Genomic DNA, 25,244 nt, shown 5'->3' with positions numbered 1-25,244 from the left:
TGCCTCCCAGGCAGCCAGATTTTAAGAAATCGCATGTATTCTTCTTGAAAAGGCACATGTGAGGCGGGTTTTCTTTGCAGAGTGCTATTTGTGTGGCAAGCCTTGTGGTTTCGTGGAGGTTGGGATGGTGTCTGTGCAGTGAGGCAGATCATTAAGTTTTGGAACAGAGCTTGTAAGTAGACCACAGGGAAGAAACTGATAAAAGAATGTATGATGTGGCCCCTTTAAAACAAAGCAAACTGAAAATTGCGAAAAGCTCAGCGAATTTGACTTAAAAATAGAGACATCGCTTGGCTTTTGTAACAGCTTTAATTGGGTGTCTTAGATCAAGTTTGTTCTTTACGCTTTAAAGTTAAAAATACACCTGACGTCACATCGAAATAACATTAAAAACAGAAAAAGAGAAACGTTCTGTTCTCAAATATGATCATGAATGAGGTCAAACACTCACTTCTTAAAATGTCCCCGCACAGTTTAATCAAGTAGTCTTCTGAGGGAGGTTTACCCTGGAACACAGATTGAGTCATTCATTAGATTGTGTGTGTGAATTGAAAACCCATTCAGCTTTCAAATAAATGACAAGGATTCGCTAATAATAGAGGAAGAAACTCAGTTCCGGTGCAATTATGCAGAGTACCTGTATTCATGAATAGGAAAAACTGACCCGACCTGATGTCACTCAATCGCAAGTTTTTGTTTATTGTTTTGGGTATTTATCGTCAAAGATAATATTTATAAAACATGATTTGGTAACTTGTAGCCATATGTATTGACTTACAGGTTTCCCTGGAATGCCTGGAACACCAGCCTGTCCCGGTGACCCGTCCTGTCCGGGAAACCCACGTGGACCGATTATGCCGATGTGCCCCATGCCCCCCTTCTGTCCATCAGTACCTTTGACTCCAGTGTCACCTGGCATACCTTTCTAGTGTAAAAGAACATTTGTGAGATAAATTAATCATCGGATACTGTATGGTAATGAAGCAATGCTGAAAGAAGCAATCACTTTTTGGTTTTCTATTGTTTTTTATTGTTTTGTGTGCTTGCAATGCAATGCTCGTCATTATATTAGATGACAATTAATGAATGTGGTATCTCAGGCCTAACTTTCTGCTGAGACATTTTTGCAGTAGCTTCAGTGTCATTTTAGTGGGTATAGCAAATAAGGTAACACTTTACAATAGGGGCTATTAGTCAACATTAGTAAATGCATTAGCTAACATTAGCTAATAATGAAATATTTCGTTTTTCAGCATTTATTAATCCTTGTTAATGTTAGTTCATATCAATACAGTTATTCATGTTAGTTAATTGCGCATAAACTAATGTTATTACGCGGCTCTGTGGAACGCTTGATTCTGATTGGCCAGTCGCGACATTTGCAGGTTTGTTATGTAAGGGATAACGTACAGGCAGCCGGTTGTTATCGTAGAAATAAACCCCGACAGTGAACATTGAAGCTTGTATTACACTGAAGGGGCTTATTTCGCGATAACAGCCGGCTGCTTGTACATTATCCCACTTATTACACGGCTACTTGCCACATGAGAAAAAACTGGAGATGAAATGTGAATTTGAAATATTGTATTAGCTCATTTTTACCGAATGCAGACCTTCCGCTAGGAAAAGCCGTTTAGTTTCGGTTTTAAAGTAAGAAACGAACAGACAATTTGGTTTAATCATTTGTAATTATACTGTCATATGTTATTAAAAGACATATTTATATTTCAGTCAAAATGATTACCTGCATCCGGGTTACCGTCTGTTATTAGTTTTGAGAGGTTGTTATCTGGGATTAACTGACAACATTTGATTTTAATAATGTATTAGTAAATGCTGAAATTAACATGAATTAATATTAATAAATGTTGTAGAAGTATTGTTCATTGTTAGTTTACGTTAGCTAATGCATAAACAAATTGTTAACCAATAGCACCTTATTGTAAAGTGTTACCAAAAATAAGTTTTCATAAAACTTGAAAATGTGGTAACTAAATGCTAACTAATAAACGTACTTGATTTCTCTTAAATAGTGTAATTTTTTACTAAAGCTAGAATTTATTGTCAGGTTCCTTGTAAATAATAAATTGTAATGTACACTGAACATTTCATGTAGTTCTCACAATATTCACTTAGCCCATGTGGTTTGACGGCATGCAGAAACCAGCTTAGTATAACTGTCAAGTTGTCAAATGTGCACGCTTTATGGACATGCTTCAAAGGGCTTTCAAGCGCTGTGCCGTCCCATGTTATTTCCTTAGCAGGCGGAGATGATCTTGTTTCTTGTGTAAAAATATGGTGAAATGGTTTAAATGTGATTGAGCTCTGCAATTGTACAAACCTCTCCTTTGCCACCACTGGGCCCAACTTCACCCTGGTCCAGAAAGAAATAGAGAAAGAAGAAACTGCTTTTAAAAGTTTTATGACAGTATCCAAAGAGAGGAGGCTACTTTAAACACAAGGGCTCAATATTCGCAGTGTGTGACAGACAGTGGCTTCACTTTAAACGGATGGTCCCGTTGGCAGGAGAAGCCCCTGGAAATGATTTGTAAATCCTGCATGGGTTTGCAAACTGACTAAAGGAGATGTGATATAAAAGCACATGTTGACAGATGTTTGACTTTGACATTTTTTTACATCTTGGGATAATCTTTCAAACACCAAAACTGAGTACAAGTTAATATACAGTATATGCAAACTATGCCAAATATGCTGGGGGGTAGTGACTAACTTTTTAAAACTTTTTTACAGTAACACAGATGTTGTGGAAATCATGCAGCTTTTCCAGTAACTACTGTAGCTATACTTTTTTTCTATTTTCTCTTTTACTTTTTTGTTGATGTGAACGTACGGCAGAGCAAGCTGAGGCGACGATGAAATGCTGTTCCACAAAATGTGATGTATAAGATATCGGCGTGAATTGATTCAAGTGTATTGGTAAACAAATTCATTTAAGTAAACTGGTTCATTCAGACTTTAAATGTTTAAAAATGGTTTAAATGACTCAATGTTTCATTTCAGCGTCTGCAGAGAAGTCAATGTGCCATTTTGCATTTCGCTTTTGATAACATTTACATGTATGCATGTGGCAGACGCTTTTATCCAAAGCGACTTACATTGCATGATACTATACATTTGTATTTGAGTATGTGCAATCCCTGGGATCGAACTCATGACATTGGGGTTGCTAGCGCCATGCTCTAACCACTGAGCTACAGGAAAGCTGTTGTTGTTGTTGCTGCTTTATGTTTTTGACCCAGAAACTGTTACTGTTAAAAAAATGAATGATTTATAGAGTAGCTTCAATGTACTACTTAAGGGAAGCTATACTGTAAGTACTCCATAAGGGTAGTGTGACTATTTAACTATTTTAAATAATCTGTTTTAAAACTGTGAGCTACTGAACATGAAGGACCTTATAAATGGTATTTTCTCATTTACACACTTCTCTAGTCTGTGACTGATGAAAGAAGTACTTTGTGATTTTGTAAGTCAACGCCGCTGAGTCAGATTTCTGTGGAGATGTACTAATAGCATTACTTCTAAGAAAATACCACCACATCCCCTGCAAATAGTGTTGTATTCTATGAGAAGAGTTTTAAAGGGGGACTTCGGGTTAGATTCTCCTTTCATCATTGGACCTTTTCACAAATGGACAATAGGGTTGTGCGTCATTCTGAAACTGAGGTGACAAATAGGATGCAGAATTGCATCATGAACTTAAGGCACTAAAACTAATTTAGCGTGGAATTCAATGAAAAGCAAAGTATTTTTTAAATCTACATACATTAGATTATGTTAATCAATATTTGAAATAGCAGAATATAAATGTTGATTTGATTCATTTTTCATTACATGTGCTTTTCTTACCGTTTACCTCAAAACAGTCAAAAATGAATAATGTAAGTGTGCTTCGGTCCAGACCGTAAAGTGAGGACAGTAGCGTAAATGATTTGTGTTTCCTCGGGCTAGGATTGAAACGCAGGTCGTTATATTTCCAAACGCATCTCATTGAGGACAATATTTCATACACCACAACGATCTGGTATATTTGCTGTAACACCGGAACTGTTCATTTACCTGGTCGACGGTGACTTTCTGGCTCTTTAAAACAACTTTTGGCATCTTTCAATATGTGGCGAGTTGCCTGATAATAACACATTTCTATGGAGTGTTTGTTAGCTAGGAAATTCATTTAAAATGTTGCATTCATAGCCTAATATTGCTTTTATCCTAAAGTATGCATTGTTATTATTAGTGTCAGTATTTTTTATTTTTTGAGTTTATATCGTTTAATTAAAGACATTATTTTATTAGCATATTGTTAGAACTGTGATATTGTGGTTATGTTCAGCATTATTTTGCATAATTTTAATTCCTGTGTAAATGCATTTATGCCGCTTTAGAGCTGCATTAAAGGCGGGGTGTCCGATTTTCGAATTACGCTTGTTTAGACAAAGTTGGGCCGAGTACCAAAACAACCTTGTAGCCAATCAGCAGTAAGGTGTACAGTGCACAGGACGGACATTAGCCGAGCCGAGCGCTGATGAAAGCGTCAGATGGGGGTAGGGGTGTGTCTGTTTTGGTGATTTGAACATCAACAGAACAGATTTCAACAGAAATCGGACACCCCGCCTTTAACGGTCCGTTTAAATACACTTTTCGTGGTTTTATGCCGTTTCAGATTTCTGTGTCGCCTTTGCAGTGTAGACGCCTTTAGTTTCTAATATAAAAATCATGTCTAATATTTACTACACAGCCACGGAACAAATTTAAGAAACCAACCATTCCAAATTTTCATTCCATCAGTATTTAGATATTGTGGCCATATTCCAGTCCAGTGTCTGTTGAATTTCAACAAAGTCAAACCTCAGGAGTGACAAAGTCATCCAACGTGAAAGACATGTGAAAGACATGTCAAGACACATGAAAACTGTGATAAAAATCAAGGTTATCACATACATTTTGAACGTTTAAATACATGAAATATTACTGTTGTATTGCTTAAAAGTGAATATGAACTTGATTACAGTATATGAGGTCTGAAAAATACAGAGCATCGTTTCGGTTATTTTGACCTGTTTCTCCAGTTTAAATTTTCTACGAATAAATATAAATATTTTTTTTAGAAATTTGGGAGAAATACTGTTTGTAGTTCACAGAATGAATGAAAGATCATTTTACCTAAACACATACCTATAAATGGTCAATTCAGAAAATTTGAAAATGGTCTTTGAAATGGTCTCTTAATTTTTCCGTGGCTGTATGTCTAATCAGTTTAGCAGAGACATAATTAGCAATAGTTACTGCACATCTGTAAGTGCAGTGCCATAAAGCCCCCTGGTGGAAATAAGGCGTATGTGAACTTACTGAAGGCCCAGGTGTTCCAGGTACCCCATTGTTGCCTTTCTCACCCTGTAAAGTGATAGGAGGTGGTCTGTGTTAGCAGGGGTCTCAGAATGTAAAAGGTTATCATTAGCATTCAAAATCACCAGGAGGTTTCCCAATAACCTTTAGAAGACTGTGTCACTTCTGTTTAACAGAGAGATGCTGAACTAACTCAAACCAAAGAGATTGTTACGGTCAAGTACACAAATCATACTGTAGCTGCAGGTCTTGTAGTTCAAACATAGAAAACCCCATTCTAAAATAAATCATATTCAGTTATTAATGTTATTAGTCTTGATATACTGTATAAACATGTTATGTTTACTAATAAGCAGGAGCTATTCAAGCTTTGTTTTATATGTAATACAAACGTTTTCAAAGCTATTTTGGATTTGTTGGTCTATGTAAACTTGCAGAGCCTCGGGGTTGTGTCAAGATCATCTTTTCAACATGCGTCATGAAGCGCCATTTTTATTCGTTCTATTTACCTTGGCTTGCTGCATTATCTGTAATAGTATGTTATATTTAAGAACGTTATTTTTCTGTAACAGTTCGTGACGTTAGATTGGAGATCTGAGACAGATGTGAATTTGGCCGGAAACCAAATCCAAACCTTTGATAAATCATTCTTTGTACAGTGGCACTGAACAATATTAAACATTAAACACACACGCTTTAAATCTGATGGAAGGGGTTACCTGAATTCCACTGGGTCCAGGTTCTCCTCTCTCTCCCTGAAAAACACACATAAGTAATGGTAAGGTACTGTAGGGTCAAAGACATGTCAGCTATGAGCCACAAAACCACATCATGAGTCACGAAACCTGTAGGCCATCAAAGACGTTCTCACAACAGCAAGTAGTCATTATCAAATATACTTTTTCTTGACATAGGCCTACTTAATAATAGACATACTTCCAAAGTGCATTTAATACAGAAACAGCCTCTTGAAGCATCCTGGGGTTATATATTGCTCATACACACAATGGTGATCATTGTGGTTACAGCCATGCTGTGGCGTATACCCACTTCTCCATCAGTCGGTATTGCGTATACCCACTTGTGTAGTGCAGGGTATGCACGGGTATACCCTCTGTAATTTTTCAACGGAGTGTCATAAAAGTCGTGAATAACAGGACAAACTGAACGAACTGCTGGCAATATTCTAGAAAACGCCTATGACTGATCTCAGATCTGATCTACCTCAGCGTTCTACAAGCGCTCATCAATCTAATTGAGATGGCCAATCAAATGAAGGAAGCCGAGCATTACTGTCCAATCAACTGAAAGAAGGCGGGAGTTGCTTTTGACAGAAGCCCAGCTTCAGCTCAGTTTAACTGTGAAAGACGCAATGTACTGTAAGTAGCAAAGTTTTTTATCACAAAAATGTCAGGGGTAGTTCACAAGCATGACGCGTCTAAAAACGCGTGCAAAACGCTGGGTGCGTTGCTTTCTTCCTCTTTCCACAGCTCTCGGGAGTTCGCGCACCCATGGTGTCTATGGCCGCGCTTGACCCGCGTCAACATGATAAACGACCGACTGTAAAATCCAGTCATGTAAACTACAAAAAGCCGAAAGAATTTACACGTTTCAGGTAGCCTAATGTCAGTGTGACAAGACAAAAACATGACCAGACCTTCATGCTAAAGCGCATGACTTACTAGGTTGTGGTTAAAACAGCTATAATGTTTGCAAATATTTCAAATGCATAACTTCTAAATGAATGTTACCCGTTTTAAATAATAAAAAAACAAGTATCTGAAACTTTTGTGATTTGATGTCTATGTTATTACTCAAAAAGTGAAAGGGATTGTTCACTCAAAACTGGACATTCTGTTATCACTCGTTTACCTTTGTCATTCAAACGCAAATGCTCTTTCATGAAACATAGATTGTATAATATTTGTATAAAAATATTGACCATGAGTTTACATTTTTACAGATGCTGATCATCATGAAAAGACAGACATGGTTGTACGTTACCTATTGTTATCTCATTTGCACTCTACAATTCTTTAAATGCACATATATAGATCAAGGAAGTCAACTTTTTTTTTGGACATTGGTGGACATTGGTATTTCTAAAATCCTGCGTACTGCCCTGGTGGTCTCTTCATATAACCTGTAGGCCGGGATTGACTGCAGAATCTGCACCTCTTCTGTGGCCATCACTCCTTTCTGATGCGAAACTTTAAAATGTGCATAAAACCAGGGTGGAAACCTGGCTACACCGAGGCGTTCATCCTTTGCTGGGCTGCTTTAAAAATGAACAGTATACCCACTTCTCCAGGCACCACTACACTACTGGTTACTGGGCCGTATCTTCACACCACCTCAGATTAACCCCACACATCATAGGCTGTGACATATATCACACAACCACTACAAAACTAGCTTTCTCTGGATTTGTCAGCAGGGAGTTTCGTACCTTTCTCCACATAATTATTGCAATATGATCAAAGAGATGCTACATTTACATTATAGTAATTTATTCACCACATGCTTTTGTCTAAAGCAACTCCCAATGAATTCAAGGTAGGCCTATGTTTGTTTTTAGGACATGTATTCTCTTGAACCAGTGGCCTTGGCATTGTTAGCAACATGCTAGTTTGGGTATGTAAACGCTTTCATGATTCATGTGATGGACCATTACCTTGTGTCCTTTAAATCCAGTAAGTCCCATAGCACCCTGAAGCCCAGGAAACCCTTGCTCGCCCTTATCACCCTGTGAGAGTTAAAATACCTCTCAAAACTCAAAAAGAAACTCTTCGTTCATATAGGATAAGACTGAACAGCTGTGAAATATATGTAATCGCTTTTATTACCTTTTGACCTGCTTTACCAGAAACACCCATGTTTCCTTTTTCTCCTGGACTACCCTGAATGCAGACAGACAAGACAGTCATGTGAGTGACCACACACACAAACAAACACGCACATGTCTGACGTGTCCGTCTGTCGTGGTGTTGCAATCATTCCTTCTTAATAACTCAGCAAGAAACAGTCATTTGTTTACAAAGACTGATGAAGGACCACAGTATTAATCACTTTAAACACTGAAGAAACCTACAAGACAAAAGCTGTTACAAAACCAGCAAGCGGGGACAAAACGATTTCTTAAGCGTACTTTCATAATCCATTTGATAAGAGCACAATTCCAGGAAAAGAATAAATGCAATCTCTGCACGGCTATTCCCAGCAGAATCAGGTCAGCATATTAGCATAATTGCTAAAGGTAATGTTTGGATCAGACCAACCTCGGGGCCGACAAGTCCATCAGCTCCAGGGGGCCCTACGGGTCCTGGTGTGCCCTGAAGGATTTAAGCAGAAAGGATGCAGAGTTAAATACCGTCTGACTAAAGTAGCCAACGCTGATAACATGTTCTGTCCTGCTCTGTGAACTACAAATAGAGTTTCATCACAACCACTGCAGGAGATATGAAAAATAAAGTTACTTAAATCACATAGCAGTCACAGGCAACACACATCAATGGGGTTAGATATATTTGGTCATTTTATGTGTTGTTAAATCCAATCATCAAAAACTATCCAAGTGTAAATTCCCCCAAGAGTCAACTACAGCACCTCATGAGGAGGTTTGAGACATACAAAACTTGGCTCGGCAAAGTGCAACTCTTCATCCCAAATCTATAAACTTTACTCCACGGAGATAGAAATATATCAGCATATGTAAGTTTGAGAGTCGTGTAGGCGAGAAGTCACAGAAGAGACGCAAGAATATAGCAACCACCAACCTCAAGTGCCTATCACTATAAGAGCCTGTTTGACAGGAATAGTTTGCAGCGTTTTCAAATTTGAGAAGCAATGAGATTTAAAGCTGTAGGCATGCATTCAGTTTAATTTTTTTTTAAATATTATTAACATTTGTTATTCACATGTGCGATGTTTAAAGGGGTCATATGACACGGCTAAAACGAATATTATTGTTTGTTTTAGATGTAATGCAATGTGTATACACGATTTAAAGTTCAAAAACGCTGTATTTTCCACATACCGTGCATGTTTGTATCTCCTCTTTGCCCCGCCTCTCTGAAACGCTCAGATTTTCTGAAAAGCGAGGTGTGCTATGATTGGCCAGTTCACCAGTGCGTTGTGATTGGTCGAATACTGCAAGCGTGTGATGGAAATGTGACGCCTCTTACCATATTTGAACATCAGGTTCCAAAGCAATTGTACTGACAGGTACGCCCACCTTACTTGAGTATACATTTGGGCGGTCTTAGTCAAATCATACCACGAACTGATGTAGATTTGTGGGGGTGTGGTTACACCAGGCGTTTCAGGCAGGTCTGGGTGAGCATTCGCTTTTAGATAGAATGCATCTTTTGTTCCCACGCTTTCATTTTTGCAATTTTACGTGTCTAATACATGCATGGGCAACTTATAACACACCAAAGACACAGAAAAACACGTATTTGCGCCATATGACCCCTTTAAAGGGATAGTTCTTTGTTCTGCTGAACACACAGGTAGAAACTAGGAAAAGTTTCTTCCCTCAGGCCATCTACCTCTTGAACAGTTAAATACACAACTATATACTCATATTTATTATACATATGTTGTTGATATAATATTCAGCTATCCACATTCCCCTGCATAACTTGTATATAACAGTATAGTTTGTATATAGCACATCTGTACATCCAATATACTGCCTATTGTACTTTTGTCTAATATTCTCCTTTCTGTCAAATGTGTATTGTCTCTCACATATTTATTTTTTACGTTTTGTTACCTGTGCCTTGTCACTTTTTTAACCTATATGTGCACAGGAAACTTCTGTCACTAAGACAAATTCCTTGTGCGTCCAAGCACACTTGTCAATACAGCTCTTTCTGATTCTGATTCTGATTTGGAAGAATGTCAGATCTCATTCCCCATTCACTACCATAGGGAAAATAAATACTATGGGAGTCAATGGGGAATGAGATCTGACATTCTTCCAAATATCTATCTTTAATGATGGATGGATGTGCTTTTTTGATGGCATTTAATATTAAATTCTTTCTTTGTGTTCAGCTAAGAAGGGAAGTCATGAGAGTCTGAAGAAAGGAAGTCTGGGACGGCAATTTTTTTTTTTTTTTTTTTTGGGTGAACTATTTATTTGGCAAAATGTCAATGCCATTCTCTTAAAATTAAAATGATGAGGAAAAAAATGCTATTCACAGTCAACCATGACTGGTTCCACAAGAAAAGTAAAGCATTAGGCTGGTGATGTAATTTCAACATTTTGGCATTTTGAGTTCAGATGAAATACACAGTCAGCACCTTTAAAAGTGAAATTGCGATGTTAAGTGGATGTTCTCTTCACACAGTATATGTAACTCAAATAATTTAGCTTCAAATCCTGCTAAACAGGCCTACCCAACTCTGCCTGGTCTGAATTATCTGCTGAAAGTAAATGTAGGAGCCTGATGAAAACTGCTCACTTAAACGAAAAGTCGTCTGAAAAATTTAGAGGGTTTTGCATCTGAACTCTTCAAATGTACAATGCATGTCAAATGAATCAGCTTTCGACTCCTGATTTAACTCTTTCATCTGCCCCTGAAATATCTCTATTAACTTTTAGAACTGCACGCACCACTAGGTGGCAGCAGCGGATCCTTTGAAACCGATTCCGAACCAAGGCTGGCCAAATGTTTGGCTCTCACCAACAGAGGTCAGCCTAACATTGTTTACCCCACTGCTCTGATACACAGGTCCCACACTGATCACTGGTTAACTTTTGACCTCCGTCCAAATTGCTCTTTTTACCTCTCACACATGGTGGCTGCAGATCTGATGAGCGAGTCTACAGCTGCCCGGGACAGGTTCCAATCCAATTTCTCTGAAGCATCCAATTTTAACGGGTCAGTTGACACAATGAGGGGTAAAAAGGTAAGATTGAAATATCCCAGAGAGACGTTTACTCACTGCAGGTCCCTTTGGTCCAGGTGAACCTTTCTGGCCAGGTGGTCCTCTTGTCCCCTAACCCCCACAAAAGACAAGATCGGTATGATTAATGTATTGTGTTACAATTAAGGATACACTTGCACATGTGTAGCCACAGCCATACTACTGTGTCCTTTCTGGTATAGTAATAAAGCATCCGAAAATTAAGAGACCGTTCTGCATTTCAGCCATTCTAGTCTAGTGTCTGTTAAATTCCAACAAAAAACTCAAAAAACAAAGTCACCCAACAGCAATGTGACAGACTGAGAGAACAAAAAGTGGTAAAAAAAACTGTTTTTAAAAATAAAAGTTATTTAGTCAAATATTATATTGTGTTGTTCAAATTATGTTTAAATTATTTAATAATTATGCTTTAATCATTTTGCAGTAATTACTAAAAACAAAACATATTTTTGTTATCAGGCGCAGTTTGTCCCATTTCAATTGTCTAAAAATAAAATGCAAATAAAAATGATATTTTTTGGAGAAATGTTCACAGAATTAAACAAAAAATAATCATTTTACCAAAACACATACTAATAAATAGAAATTCAGAAAACTGAAAATAATCTTAATTTGTTCCAAATTATTGCTACTTTCTTATATTCTAATAATAGTAATATACTACAGTGTTTGACTAAATTAATGTATTAAAGCAATAATCACTATTGAGAATGAAAATCGTCTTGAAACTCTGAAGTAAAACATGAAATGAATTACGATAATTGGTTGTTTGATTGTAATGAAAACATGTCTTAAACAAGTCACATGGTCTTAAAACAGGCTTGGGTCATGGATTGTTTCCCGAGTAACATATTAACAGATAAAATGTATAATAATAAAATATTTTTACTATTATTATTATTATTATTATATTGACTGCACCCTATAGATGGTTTCAAAGCAACAACATAAATAAACGTTACTGCGCGCATGCACGCTCTTGTGGCCCAAATTTAACTTCCAGTATACCCAAGCGCAAAGAACAGAGTCCCTGTAGATTATTTATGAAAAGAAATAAGTAAATGACTTTAGCTAGCAAGTTAAAAGTATGTTTAGTCAGTATTATTTTGGGTTACCAGAAGAACCAATACTCAACTAATCATAAATCTGACAAAGTTGCACGACCCATTCAACAAAATGTTTAGTTAATAAAATTATTTATTTTACTTTATTTATGAATTATTTATTTAATACAATTATTATGCTATACAATATTAATATTAATATAAATTTAATAAAATATAAATAGTTATATCATTAGCCACTAGCCAGACCGATCAACAAGCAAGACGAAAAGTTAACTTCAGGTCAGGCGCGTGTCGCATGAAACCATCTATAAGCCACTGTGGATAAAAGCACTTGGCAAATGCATCAATGTAAATGCAATTTGCCCACGAAGTAAATTCCATTAAGCTGTACTACACTTTTGAACAACATACATGTTGAGTTTAGTGAAAACCTTAGCGTGTGGGAGCTCATACCTGTTGTCCGATTGTCCCAGCCTCACCAGGAAGCCCACGGATCCCCTGGAGAAGACAAGAAACGTCATCAACATGGTTCCTAATGTTCCGACTGACAGGATAAGTGCAGCTAATGACCTTGTGCGGTATACTGTACACAGAGCGAGGATCAGGCCCCATTGTAATTCCATCATTTATCATGTTTTTCTCCTCCAATTACTGTTATTACACCATAACCAGAATGCCACTCAATTAATCCTATGCTCTGGCAAAGCTATATGACTAAAATGGTAGCCTGCCAAGAACAGGACACAATTGACTCTCTGACATTCACACACTTTCGCTGTCTGTTTTTCTAGCCTACCAAATGACTTTAATTGAGCTCCGTTAAGGACTTCCTCCACCCTTCTGCTTCCTACGAGGGTCTATTAGGTGGCAGCAATGCACCTCGTATAATTATGGAGGTAAACAAACTTTTGTGTGGTTACGCACACATCACAGAGCACAGAAAATGCGCTGCTTGCTCAGACTAAAGATCTTATACTTTGATAAAACTGTTCATGTCTGCTGACTTTGAGGCATCTACATCTACCCATTGACTTGCATTGGTTTTGTGTCTATAGAATAGAAATCAATGTTCGGTTACCAACATTCTTCAAAATATCTTCTTTTGTGTTCTGCAGAAGAAAGACATACATACAGATCCCTTTAAGGTATCATGTTGAGTTTCCTAATCACATACTTTTAAATTGAAAACATGTATTAAAAATGACCTCCATGAAAAATGTTTTATTGTATTGAGTCTGTTGCGATGTGTTCAGAAAACTTCTCATAAAAAAGTCCATGTGGTGACAGTAGAATATTTTGCATCGTATGCCACTAAATTGAAAAGATGCGGCACAAAATAAAAAAAATTATGTGATGGACACTTATTTGAGTAAGATATCTGAGTGTCACCAAATGCAAAGATAACCTAAATAATACCGTTGTCACAGAGACGGACGTATATATTTGTAATAAAGATAAGAAAAACATATTTTGGATGAGTAAAGGTTCCCAGTTCACCCATCACTGGCAGTTAAGCCTGAATAAATGCAATTAAGTGTTAAGAAAACTGCATTACTGTTAAACCACTTTTTTTCTAAATGAAATGTAAGAACCTAACGCCCCCCTTCCTTCCTGCCACAAATTGAATAATAACTTCCCACGCTCTGTCTGATGCCCTGATGAGGACCTACAAAGAAACTTTTTTCTTCACGCTTCAGTGCAAAACACCATTTTAGCCATTTGTGAAACAGGGTCCCGCATCGGAGTAGCTTTGCAACGTTCTAATCTTTTAAGCACCCGCTGCTGTTTCCCCAAATGTTTACATTAAAGAATCAATCTGCTTTTGCGGTTTCCACTGTAAGAAACAGCAAACCGGATACACAGGCAATAGCAGCGTGTCCCAAATTTCTGTCCCTAGGTTAACAGCAGCTTGTAAACATCAGACACAGAGGAAACATCAAGGGTACCCGTACCACTAGAGACTGGAGAACCAAGGGTTTAAAATAAATCGAGAATACTCGCACACCTTTGAAATGGAGATGCCTGCATATCACCTAGTGTTAATGAGTCATTTCTCAGTGAGAGTCCCCCATCGATAGCATTTCAGTGAAAGCTGAAAGACTGAAATACATCAAAACGGAGAAACTTCTGATGCTTTCCATGGGATTTCATTTGAGAGGTAACACAGTGCAGAAATGTAGGAAAGATCGTAAATGTAATTACATGAAAGATGAAAGATGTCAAAACTGACTGTAAAAATGAGCCAAGCGTTAATGTGCCACTTTGAGATCGAATGATTAGTAGCAGGAAATGACTTATTAGCAAATCACAGATAAGCTTTCAAGAAGCCTACTCGGCAAAATTGTCTAAATGATTGCTGACATACTAATTTATCCCAACCTGCTTATTAACTGCAAAAAAACATTTTTCATAATAAAACAGAAACTAGTTAAACCACATGATGTCTTGTAGCTACATTCCTTAATAACTATTTAAAGGAACAGTAACCCAAAAATAAAATTCTGTCTACGTTTACTCAACCTCCACGAACCTGCATTCAGAAAACATTCCTTTAGATTGAAGAATATAATGCTTATAATGTGGACCACATTTATATTTTTTTATATTTTTTGATTGTTTTGTTATTTTAGAGCGTCTCAATAGGGTGTCATGGTAAACATATCTTACGATGCTATTCCAGCTGAAGTATCACAAAGTAGTATCACGCTTCTGTGCCATGTTCATAATTGAAATCTAAAATAAACCAAATTACACAGATCTAAATGAAACATTTTGCATTTGTAAACTGTATTATACTGTACACTGCAATATTTTGTAATATTAACTATAGTAATTGGATAAATTGTAGCAAATACTGTAGGATACTTTAATGTTTACTATGGTAAGACTCAAAAACCCTAGTGAATTTTAGTTGGGAGTTTACTCTAGTAAATACTAAAGTACAGTTTGAACATTTTTCACGTGGGAACTCATTCAAATGTGCGACAAATTTAATTAATACAGCAATGTTTATAAAGGGAGATATTAGGCTTACTTTAATGTGAAACTAAACGACCAGTAGGTGGCGGTAATTTTACTCAGTCAGAGTCAGTGAATCATTCAACCGATTCGTTTGAATTCGTCGTTAAGAACGAAGCAAGTTGAATGACTCACTGAATCATGATCTTGTCAAACACGAATTTATTTAGGAGTTGATGCTCATATGATACATACAGTACTAGGATACCAGTGTTGGGTGTAACTAGTTACTAAGTAATTAGTTACTGTAATTTATTTACTTTTCCCTTGAAAAAGTAAAGTAAGGGATTACTCTTATTTTTTCTGTAATTTAATTACAGTTACTTCTGATGTAATTAAACTAAATACTTTGTGTAATATGTGTACATCAAAATTCAAAGTCTAACTTTAAAATCTGTGCTTTAATGTATAATTCTCACATTTGTAATTAATAATAATACTTTATGTAGTTTTATATTATTTATTCGAATGAATTAAAAGAGCCGTTTCATGTCTATCCTTGAATCACTTAACTCATCAAGGTTGATGTAGGATATAGAAAGTAATTAGTAATTAGTAATTAAATACTTTTTCAGAGTAACTTACCCAACACTGTACGATACTACCATTTAAAAATAGAGCGGCATTACAGGTTTTTGCATGGGTTTTTTTAAGCTTTAGCATTGCGATGCTACCGAAGCGCAGGTACACCATGTAGGGATGTAACGATATCAAAATCACGGCACTGCTGTACGGTATTTATTGCGCTATTTAAAAAGACAAATGAAGACTTGGAAAAAATCTATAAGTGTTTAATAAACAATTATTGAACATTGCAATGATGTACAAATTAGCCATGTCATATCCTGTCCTCTTTAATTCATCCTCTAATAATAACTGTTGCTTTGAGGTACAGTATGAGGTATAGTACGAGATAGGTCCAATGACTTAAAACTCCCTATTATAAAATAAAAAACTGCACCAGCTGAACCTTGACAGAGGTAACATCTATTATGTTAATGGCCCGGAAGATCTATCATTTCATAAAGTCATGTGACCATGATAATATTGAGACAATTTTGCTATTGCCATTCAATAATATATATAATATTGTTACATCCCTACGTGTAACCCTAACTTACCCATGCAGCTCCAGTCTCTATTTACTTTTATAATAAAAAAGGTGGCCAGTATACTCTTCAAATTCAACGTGAGTAAACGTTATGTATAGGATTTCAGTTTTGTGTGAACTTTTAATTAAGTGTACACAACTGTATGATGTGCGATGACAAGGCATGACCTGACATGATGTGAAATGGCCAAATGCCACACTTAGCACTTGTCAAGCCATCTTTAGAATAGAAACTTTGAAAGCATGTATGCTTGGGGCATTGAGTGGGAGAAGTGGTTAATTCAGACTGGCAGGGCATGCAGTGGTTTATTAAGTGTGTGGGTGACGTTAACAACAAAACCAAGCTTGTATATTGTTATGTTCTGCTGCCAGTTTCTATAACATCACTGCAGCTTTCACACGTTATGCTAAATGTTAACTTGATACAGTTTATGAGTCATACGTTAAAATGTAATTCTAAAATTGAACTGCATTTATACCTCTGAGCTAGATCAAACAAAAAATGTATTTGTTTCTTTACTGTATATAAGTATCTCAAACAGGGAGAAAAACAAAGCTAAAAGTAATGCACTACAGACCATGCCCACATTTGGAGTTGATATGTGTAGGATTTTGTTACATTTTCTGAAAAGTGTTTTTGTGTGTGCTGAATGGTTATTATGTGGTTGCTAGATGGTTACTTAGCTACTACTACAGTCTGCCAAAATTCTAAAAAGGTAACAACACTATTGAAGTTTTTTTTAAGGATGTCTGAAGTGTCAACACTGCTCAGTCATAATGCAAAAACACCAATACATAAACAACAAAACTAATTCATTTCTCGAACATTTTCCAAATGTACCGGATGTTTTGACATGGAAACAGCCCGCTTTTTGAAAGTGACAGCTGTATGGTTAAAATGATTATAATATAAGATGTTCTTCATGTTGACATGCTGGCTGTACTTGAGATTATTTTGAGAATCTGGTTGTGTGGTGTGTGCTGTGCTGTTCCCTCCTGCCTGTAGGTTTGTAAATATTGTGGTTGATGCAAGGCCTTGCTTGAAGTGGCCATTTAAAGAATGCACTTCCTTATTTCTTTTTTAACTTCATGCAGCTACTGCAAAGCAATTGACAGATGTTGACACTTCTCATTATGTACGATGGGACATTGGACAGTTGGTTAAAATTGCTTGAGAAAAAATGTTTAAATATGCTTCTGGATAACCCTAACCCTAAGTAGCATTAATATTATTTTGCTAGGTTCTGAGCATTTATAAGAGACTGAAAGTGTCTTTGCTGAACCAAGTCTCTGTGATACTTTAACCATTAGATTTACACAACTTTAATACAGTTCTTGTTAAAGGCAGTTCTAGTTACAATGACATCCCTAACACATGCAACCATTGTTAAAGTGGAAATAACACAAGCAGTTTCTGCCAATCTCATATTAATCTTGAGTACCTATACAAAAGTGCATACTTTGTATCTTCGAAGAGTATTTAGTTTGATCAAATTGATAAAAGACAGCTGTACGATTCTTTTCGGAAAAAGTTGAGCTCATGGAGGCGTGCGGGGGGGGGGATGACCGCGCCATCTATCAGTTTGATGGGAGAATTGTCCAATAAGGGACTAAGAACCCTTGTTATGAAACGGGAATCCATGTTCAAAAAAAAACTTTTGGAAACCTGTACGAACCCTGACGGAGTGAATCGAGCACAGAAATACTACATCATACGTTCAACTCGTTTGTTGACAAGCTGACCATGTTGAGCTTGAGAAGCTAGCACGTTTAACAGTGTAAAGAAGTCAGAATGCATGAAATGGCATTTTACTAGAGATGCACCTATTTTCTTGGCCGATTCCGGTTTCCAATTTTATTGTAAAACCTGTCGATTCTGATTTTTGCCGATTCCGATTTTATATCCACGAACTATAATTGACAGTATGTAGATAAAACCATATTTACATTTCTTCAATGCATTTTTTTCATAACAAAAAATGATTGAAGAACTCTGTGACTGAAAAGAAGTAGAAATAATAAACAATAACTATAACAATAATAATAACTAAACAAATGTCATTTAATTGACCCTTTTCTCTTTTGATCTCATCTCACAGAAGTCTAAGGTACAAGCCTATGAATAAAATAGGTCTTTAACTTTATTCTTGTCTGTTCCGGTTCATGAAACTAACATTGTTTTATTTTCTGAAATGAATAAATTGTCTTTATCTTGGGTCTGTAGTATTAAAAGAAGTGGGTTAGTTCATTTTAGCTGCAACTTCAATAAAAAGTTAAAAATCGTATAAATTATTAAAGTCCAAAGATTTATTTGTATCATCACATTTTTTGTGTTAGTAAAGAACTGAATCAGATCATATATAGGTTTATTTATTCATTTTTTATATTTTGGATATTAAAAACAAGTAGAAGTCGTGTTGAATGTCATTTTACCTAAGTGAAATTACTATAGTTTAATGGTAGATAACATAATAACCGGCTTTGAGTGTACTGACGGCTGTGACGTTATTGCCTGCGTCACGGGCAACAGAAGATCGACAAGACGTGAGACTGACCTCCGCTTTAAACAGGATAGAAGAGGCATAATGGCAAAAAAGACTCACTGGCACTCCTTGTGGTCCATCTGCACCTAGCAATCCAATGGCTCCTTTCTCTCCCTGAGTTAAAGAGACATGAGAAAGTTGGTCATTATTTCCAGACTTTAAACAGTTTAAAATAGTGGAACTCTATAAAGGGTTTGAAACAAGAATTTCATCGCACAGACAAAAGTATGACAAATACTAAAAGGTTTGTTTTGTTGTAGAGGTCTCACTGGACAAATAAAGTGGAGTTTTTCATTGCAAAACATGCCAGAAAAGAAGTGAATGAAACAATAGGGTTAACGCACTTATTAAGCTCACCAAAATCTACATTAAGATATTTTTAGATTTTTATTTCAGTACAAAAAGTTCTGTTAAAATAAAATATAAATCCCTCAAATTTTACTATTTTAAATGACAAAAGCATCAATTAAAATATACATCATTTAACGCAAAATGTTTCAATCAAGCTCACATCATGTTTTAAATAAAAAAAATGTTTTAAAGGAATGATAGAAATATGTTTTATTTGAGGGTACAAAGTCAATCACAAAAAACAGACCACAAAAAATATATATATGTTGATATGTTATATTTTCACTGAATGTTTATTACATTAATAGAGAACAGTAAGACACAAGACTTTAGCCTGGTTTTCACAGGCGGGGCCACAATAATGTAGCCTCTTATTAAATTAATTTGAACTTATTTATATCTAATGTGAACGTATTTATATTTTTTGGACAGACCTGACATATTTGAGATATATGTCAGGTCTCCCTCTTAGACCAGATAACATGCCTCTTTCATCTTTAGGCAAAAACTAGATCCATCACGATTTCATCATCTTGATGTATAAATCATTAATCATTTGATAAAGATTACCTTGAAGTGAAAACCATCTGTGATTATTAACGTCCATTTATAAAGTAATTTACTTATACTTTCAATGGGGATGAGCTTAAATGTGCCATAGAATGGAAACTGTATTTACCTATAGGCATAAATGAATAATAAGAGGTCTGTACATGGAAATGACATATCGTGAGCCTCAAACAATATTGTTTCCTCCTTCTTGTGTAAATAGTGTGAAAGTTGTAAATTTTGTAACATAACATTTATGAAAATGATTTATATTCTCCAAAAACAAATAAAACCATTAATGCATAAAACGACATTAAGCATTGTCATGTGGTCATGTGTCAAAATTGAGTACAAAAATTACTTGTCCGAAGATAAATAATGACATTTCATTTGAAGTATCAATATAATTGTTTCGGATTCTGATAGGTCAAGTTTGCTTTTAAGCCTTTTACCAAGTGTCCGCTGTGGCTACGTGAAATTGGTTATACTCTCTGTGATTGCTATAGAACAAAGGCAAGTTCTGTGTTAGTCATTTTTTGACTATACAATAGTCAAACACTGCTTATCAACATAAATTACTGTAGCATATTATAGTAGCCCTATAGTGCACTATAACTATAGTGTTTTTTATACTATGGTGTTTTTGAACCTTACTATAGTATACTTCAGTGTTTACACCAGTTTACTACAAGGGAACTACAATTTTCTATAGCAAATAATATAGTAGGCCTACACCACAGTATTTTATCATCTAAGTGTTCAGGGTAACAGCCCCGGGACTTCTATTTTGACGGGTCGTCGGAAAGACGCTTGAGTTGAATGTGTGTTTGACGATAGCTTTTTTCAAACAGCAGAATGCTCGTGAAATAAACTCTCAGCAACTGGAGATGAAGGTTATATACAGTGCAGACGCAGACACATCCACGAGAGTGTCACGCATGTAGCACGTTAAACTGTGCATTCACACACGAAGAACAGCTAGATGAGATATTTAAATAACAGGATTGAACATCGGCATAAGGGTATATGGACTCAATGCAGCCAGAAAACTCGCAAAATATACTTAAACTAAGTAAAATAGCAGTTCACCATTGATTAATGTCATAAACAAACAAGCACAATGACAAACGCACTTCACACAAACACACTGTCTAATGCACCTGCCAAACTGTATCGTAAATACAGTGTAAACTGTATTTATGCTTAGCACAGACCATTTTTCATCGCACTGTACAGCCCTGAGTGTTATTTTTTTTCAAGTTACTTGTCCGGTCGGGCAAGTAAAATTCTCTCTCACTTGCCCATACAAAACATGTACTTGTCCCGGACAAGCAGACAAGCGTAAATGTTGAGCCCTGATAAAACCATACAACATCATAAATGTGATATTTTCTATTGACTTTAAATGTATTGTAGGAAAAATAAATATCTACTGTGTATGAATTTTTAGCTAGTTACCCAAAATGTAATTCAGTATTTAGTGTCTACATTTAGATCTACATTTTCCAAAGGTTAAACGCCTTTCAACGCTCATTTGTTGATAAAACGGCTGTTCATATAGACAATAACTTGCTTTCAGTGTGAAATGTGAATTTTATGTCAAACTGAAGAAGACTTTGATCAGAGCTGTTCTGCTGAAGAGGCACCAGACATCATCTTCAAGTGTGAGTCATTTGCCCTCAAGCAAAGAACAAATGTTTGCCCTCCATGAAAGCTTCAAGTACACTTCCTAACACTTTGGCTTTGTCAAGCTGTTTGAAAGCCTCAGAAGACAGCCAAACTTAGGGGTTTTGTCAAGAGCTTGGCCTTCCAGGACACATAAAACATCTAAGAAAGCAAACCTCTCATTATAACGTGCACATGAGAGAAACATACTGTAAATGTGAACGGTCTTGGCTTGTGGAACTGGTACCAGTATAACTGCTTTGACTCTCGTCTGACATCTGTAGGTATGTTTGGCTACGCAGATGTGCGCAAACATTCACAGAGTTAGCAGAGAAGACAAACAATACTGTCTGACACATAAAACCAGACAGCCATACCATCAATGTATGTCAAGCAGAATGTCTAGAACAGAAGAATGGCTAAGACCATGTTGACAACTATATAGAACATATAACAAGCACGTCTGTTGTTATGGTTACCTCTTCAGGTCAATGCAGTTACTGTTCACACATGTCTATGTTGACGTACATGTGGCTACTGAAATATACAATAGTACCAAAAAATATTATGCAATATATCTTGATCACTGCCATGTATAATATAAATATAAAAAATATATAATGTAAATAAAATAAAATAAAATATAAAACAAATAATACTGTATAAAAAGTAATCTGACTCCTCCAAAATCCTCATCTAAAAAAATCTCAAGTAGTACACTAAAGAATTCAAGGGTTTACAAAAAAGTAAATCCTCTGGGCCATTGAACCATTAAACGTTTCTGTAAACATGTTATCCAATGAAATTATTTTTAGCATTTGACAGTATGCCGTAAAGGCTGTCATGCTGACCATTAAAGGGGTTCACCGAAAAATAAAAATGCTGTCATGATACTCAAACCTGTAAATATTTATTTGTTTGGTTAATCACAAAGATAGATATTTGAGATACTGATATTTCATGGGGCACCATTGACTACCATTAAAATGGCGGTCATTGGTGCCCCAGAACTGTTTGTTTTCCTAAATCAAAAATATTTTCTTTTGTGTTCAACAGAACAAAAAAAACAATACTTTCTGTGCTAGTCAATGGTGCCCCAGAAATCTCAGTTGTTAACAATCTTCCAAATATCTTTCTTTGTGTTCAAATAACAACAAAGAAATTGATACAGGGTTGGAAAGTCTTTGACTGGTCTTGAAATCAGTGGTTTGGACATGATGCTCACGCCCTGAGTATTAGTCTTCCTGTTGTCAAAAACTCTTATTTGCAAGGATTCATACATTGCCTTTGTCAGTTTCATTCCATAGCACCAGTCGCCCAAAGAACTACTGTAAACATTGTTTACACTATTATCTGCTTTAAAAGCTTATTTTCCATATTATTACTAAGATTATATTCCTATAAATATACGACAGTGAAACGTTCCATTTGTGGCAGAAAAATTGTTGGTTCAGTCTGTGACATATTGCATATTGGCAAGTCATCATCCATCCATCTGTTCCTCACCGTAGATGTCTTCACAGGAGTGTTTAAAAAGCGCACATCTCTGATTCTGACAGCCATATGAGGTAGACTAAACATTTCTGTACATTTAATAAAGCCCTATTGTGTTACAGTGCTATAAAATATAGCCATTTATGTGTTCTCTTCACCAGTCCGAATGTATACACAGCTAAAATAACATATATGGCCATCCTAACCTAACCTGTGTGTCTTAGCGTCAAAATGTCTTTCTTTATGCTGAAAAACAAGATGGATGCTCCTCTGCAAAGCTCCTATAGTTTAAATGATGACTTATGCATGACAGTATTATTGGATGGCTCTCATTCCGAGATGAATGTCCGTCTGAGCAGTTTTGAGCTGGTGTTTATGCTCATTTGTTTCTGACACGCACCCCGATAACCTGTTGATACCACAAATCTGAATGAGAATATTAATGTCGAGGTAATGTATTTAATTAAACGTGAATGAAAACAGCGCTGTGAGGCGTTTTATTAATCAGTATTATGCATTAAGGTGGCGAAAAGTGCAGAAAACTTATCACTGCAGGCTAGATCTTTGGTGCCACATTAATGCACCAGATGATTTAGGATGGCAATTAAACTTTTAACTTTTAATTGTGGTGGGTTGAATTTGTTGCACACTATGACTAGGGTCTGGCCAAAAAGATTTGTTTTTATTATTAAATTATTTCTATTTGCATACACCACGGGTCCCCTTACATGTAATTCGCCATGTTGTTTCTACAGTAGCCCTAAACAGACAAACTGCTCTACGGAGCGCGTTTCATAAATACGTGATTCATAAATACGTGATACGTGAAAAACACGACGACATCTTTGTCCTGTGAGTGCCACTGCAGTGCTTCAGAAGGGAGGGGTGGAGTGAGCCGTTGGTTGCAATTCGCAACCTCACTGCTAGATGCTGCTAAAATCTCCACATTGCTCCTTTAAAGACATAGTTCACTCAAAAATAAAAATCAGTGCTATTCCAAACCTGTTTTCTGTGGAACACAGAATTTGTTTATTGGAATGTTTATCCCTACAATGACAGTGGATGGTGACTTTTTATTCAAAAATAAAAAATAAACTGCCCCATTAATGCATAATTAGTTTGTGTGCTCCAGTCCATGTGTGAACAAACTGAAATATAAGATATTGACTGACAATATTGTTTTGTCAGCTGTGGTCACCAATCACTTTCATTGTATCTCTTAATCGCAACCTGGACATTTTTATAAAGAAAATACTTTTTTTTAAGGACTACTGTAATCCTCTAAAGACATAAATTGCTTTTAGAGACCAATTTGGCAATACTGCAAAGACAGTAGCCTAGTGCATCTGTGAAATTGTCTGTGGGGGTGTAGCTAAACCATGCACTTTAAAGATTTGAAAGAGTTTGCATTGTGTGGTAGTCAGCTCTGTATACATGAAGGATGATGATTAAATGTACGTGACATTCATTTTAAATTGTGCGTGTATTTGAGAGACATAAAACGAATGCATTCAGAATAATTGTGTGTGGGGGTTGTAGAGATGCACAACTACATAGACGTGTTTTGTTTACATGTGTGTGCATACAGTATGTGTGGTATATGATTTAAGCCCGAAAAGGCCAGAGACAATCCTAAACTGTAAAACCTCAGCAGTAAACCCAGAATGCCGCATGAATGTAACCAGCAGAGAACTGTGTTCTGTGAACATCAAGTTTTACATGGAGGCTTTTGTGGTCTTTTAACAGCTCTGTAATCTGAAAAGGGAAGGTTTTCGACCCAATTTTGGGTTATCTATGGACTCGTTTTTTTTACGCTAGACTTACAGGCTTGTCTTAAAGAAGTGCGCCACAAAATAATTGTTGCAAATCAAAAAAGTGAGAAGTCCTTTGTCTGCAAGCCTGGAGCGTTAAGACAAGCTTTATTGCCGCATGTTGTAAAACCGAACCAGACTGAGACAATGTGCTCTTGACTGTACATTAAAGACAATTGCAAGCAAAATGTTGTTTACTTTGAATGGTCTAGTAAACAGTATTTCTAAAAAACGAACAGGAGAACCAGAAAACTGAAACATTGATTGTTAGCAATAAAAATCGTTCAAGTGACAACTGGCTGGTCTTTGAAGTGTGAAGCACACAAGAAAG

General features: G+C 36.3%; 1 protein-coding gene across 1 annotated transcript in view; it reads right to left on the bottom strand.

Moving 5' to 3' along the window:
- Positions 1 to 25,244, bottom strand: part of si:dkey-225n22.4 (collagen alpha-1(XXI) chain) — a 73,911-nt gene that overhangs the window by 2,518 nt on the left and 46,149 nt on the right. The window contains exons 17-27 of the mRNA XM_057323084.1: positions 19,104 to 19,157; positions 12,825 to 12,869; positions 11,323 to 11,376; positions 8,646 to 8,699; positions 8,214 to 8,267; positions 8,042 to 8,113; positions 6,087 to 6,122; positions 5,371 to 5,415; positions 2,342 to 2,374; positions 779 to 925; positions 452 to 506 (exon numbers count right to left, since the gene is read on the bottom strand). Of these exons, the coding sequence (XP_057179067.1) occupies positions 452 to 506; positions 779 to 925; positions 2,342 to 2,374; positions 5,371 to 5,415; positions 6,087 to 6,122; positions 8,042 to 8,113; positions 8,214 to 8,267; positions 8,646 to 8,699; positions 11,323 to 11,376; positions 12,825 to 12,869; positions 19,104 to 19,157 (649 nt within the window). The remainder of the gene's footprint in view (positions 1 to 451; positions 507 to 778; positions 926 to 2,341; positions 2,375 to 5,370; positions 5,416 to 6,086; positions 6,123 to 8,041; positions 8,114 to 8,213; positions 8,268 to 8,645; positions 8,700 to 11,322; positions 11,377 to 12,824; positions 12,870 to 19,103; positions 19,158 to 25,244) is intronic.

The sequence above is a fragment of the Triplophysa rosa genome, linkage group LG23, assembly GCF_024868665.1.
Source record: "Triplophysa rosa linkage group LG23, Trosa_1v2, whole genome shotgun sequence".
NCBI lineage: Eukaryota > Metazoa > Chordata > Actinopteri > Cypriniformes > Nemacheilidae > Triplophysa > Triplophysa rosa.
This window is presented reverse-complemented; position numbering and strand designations above follow the sequence as displayed.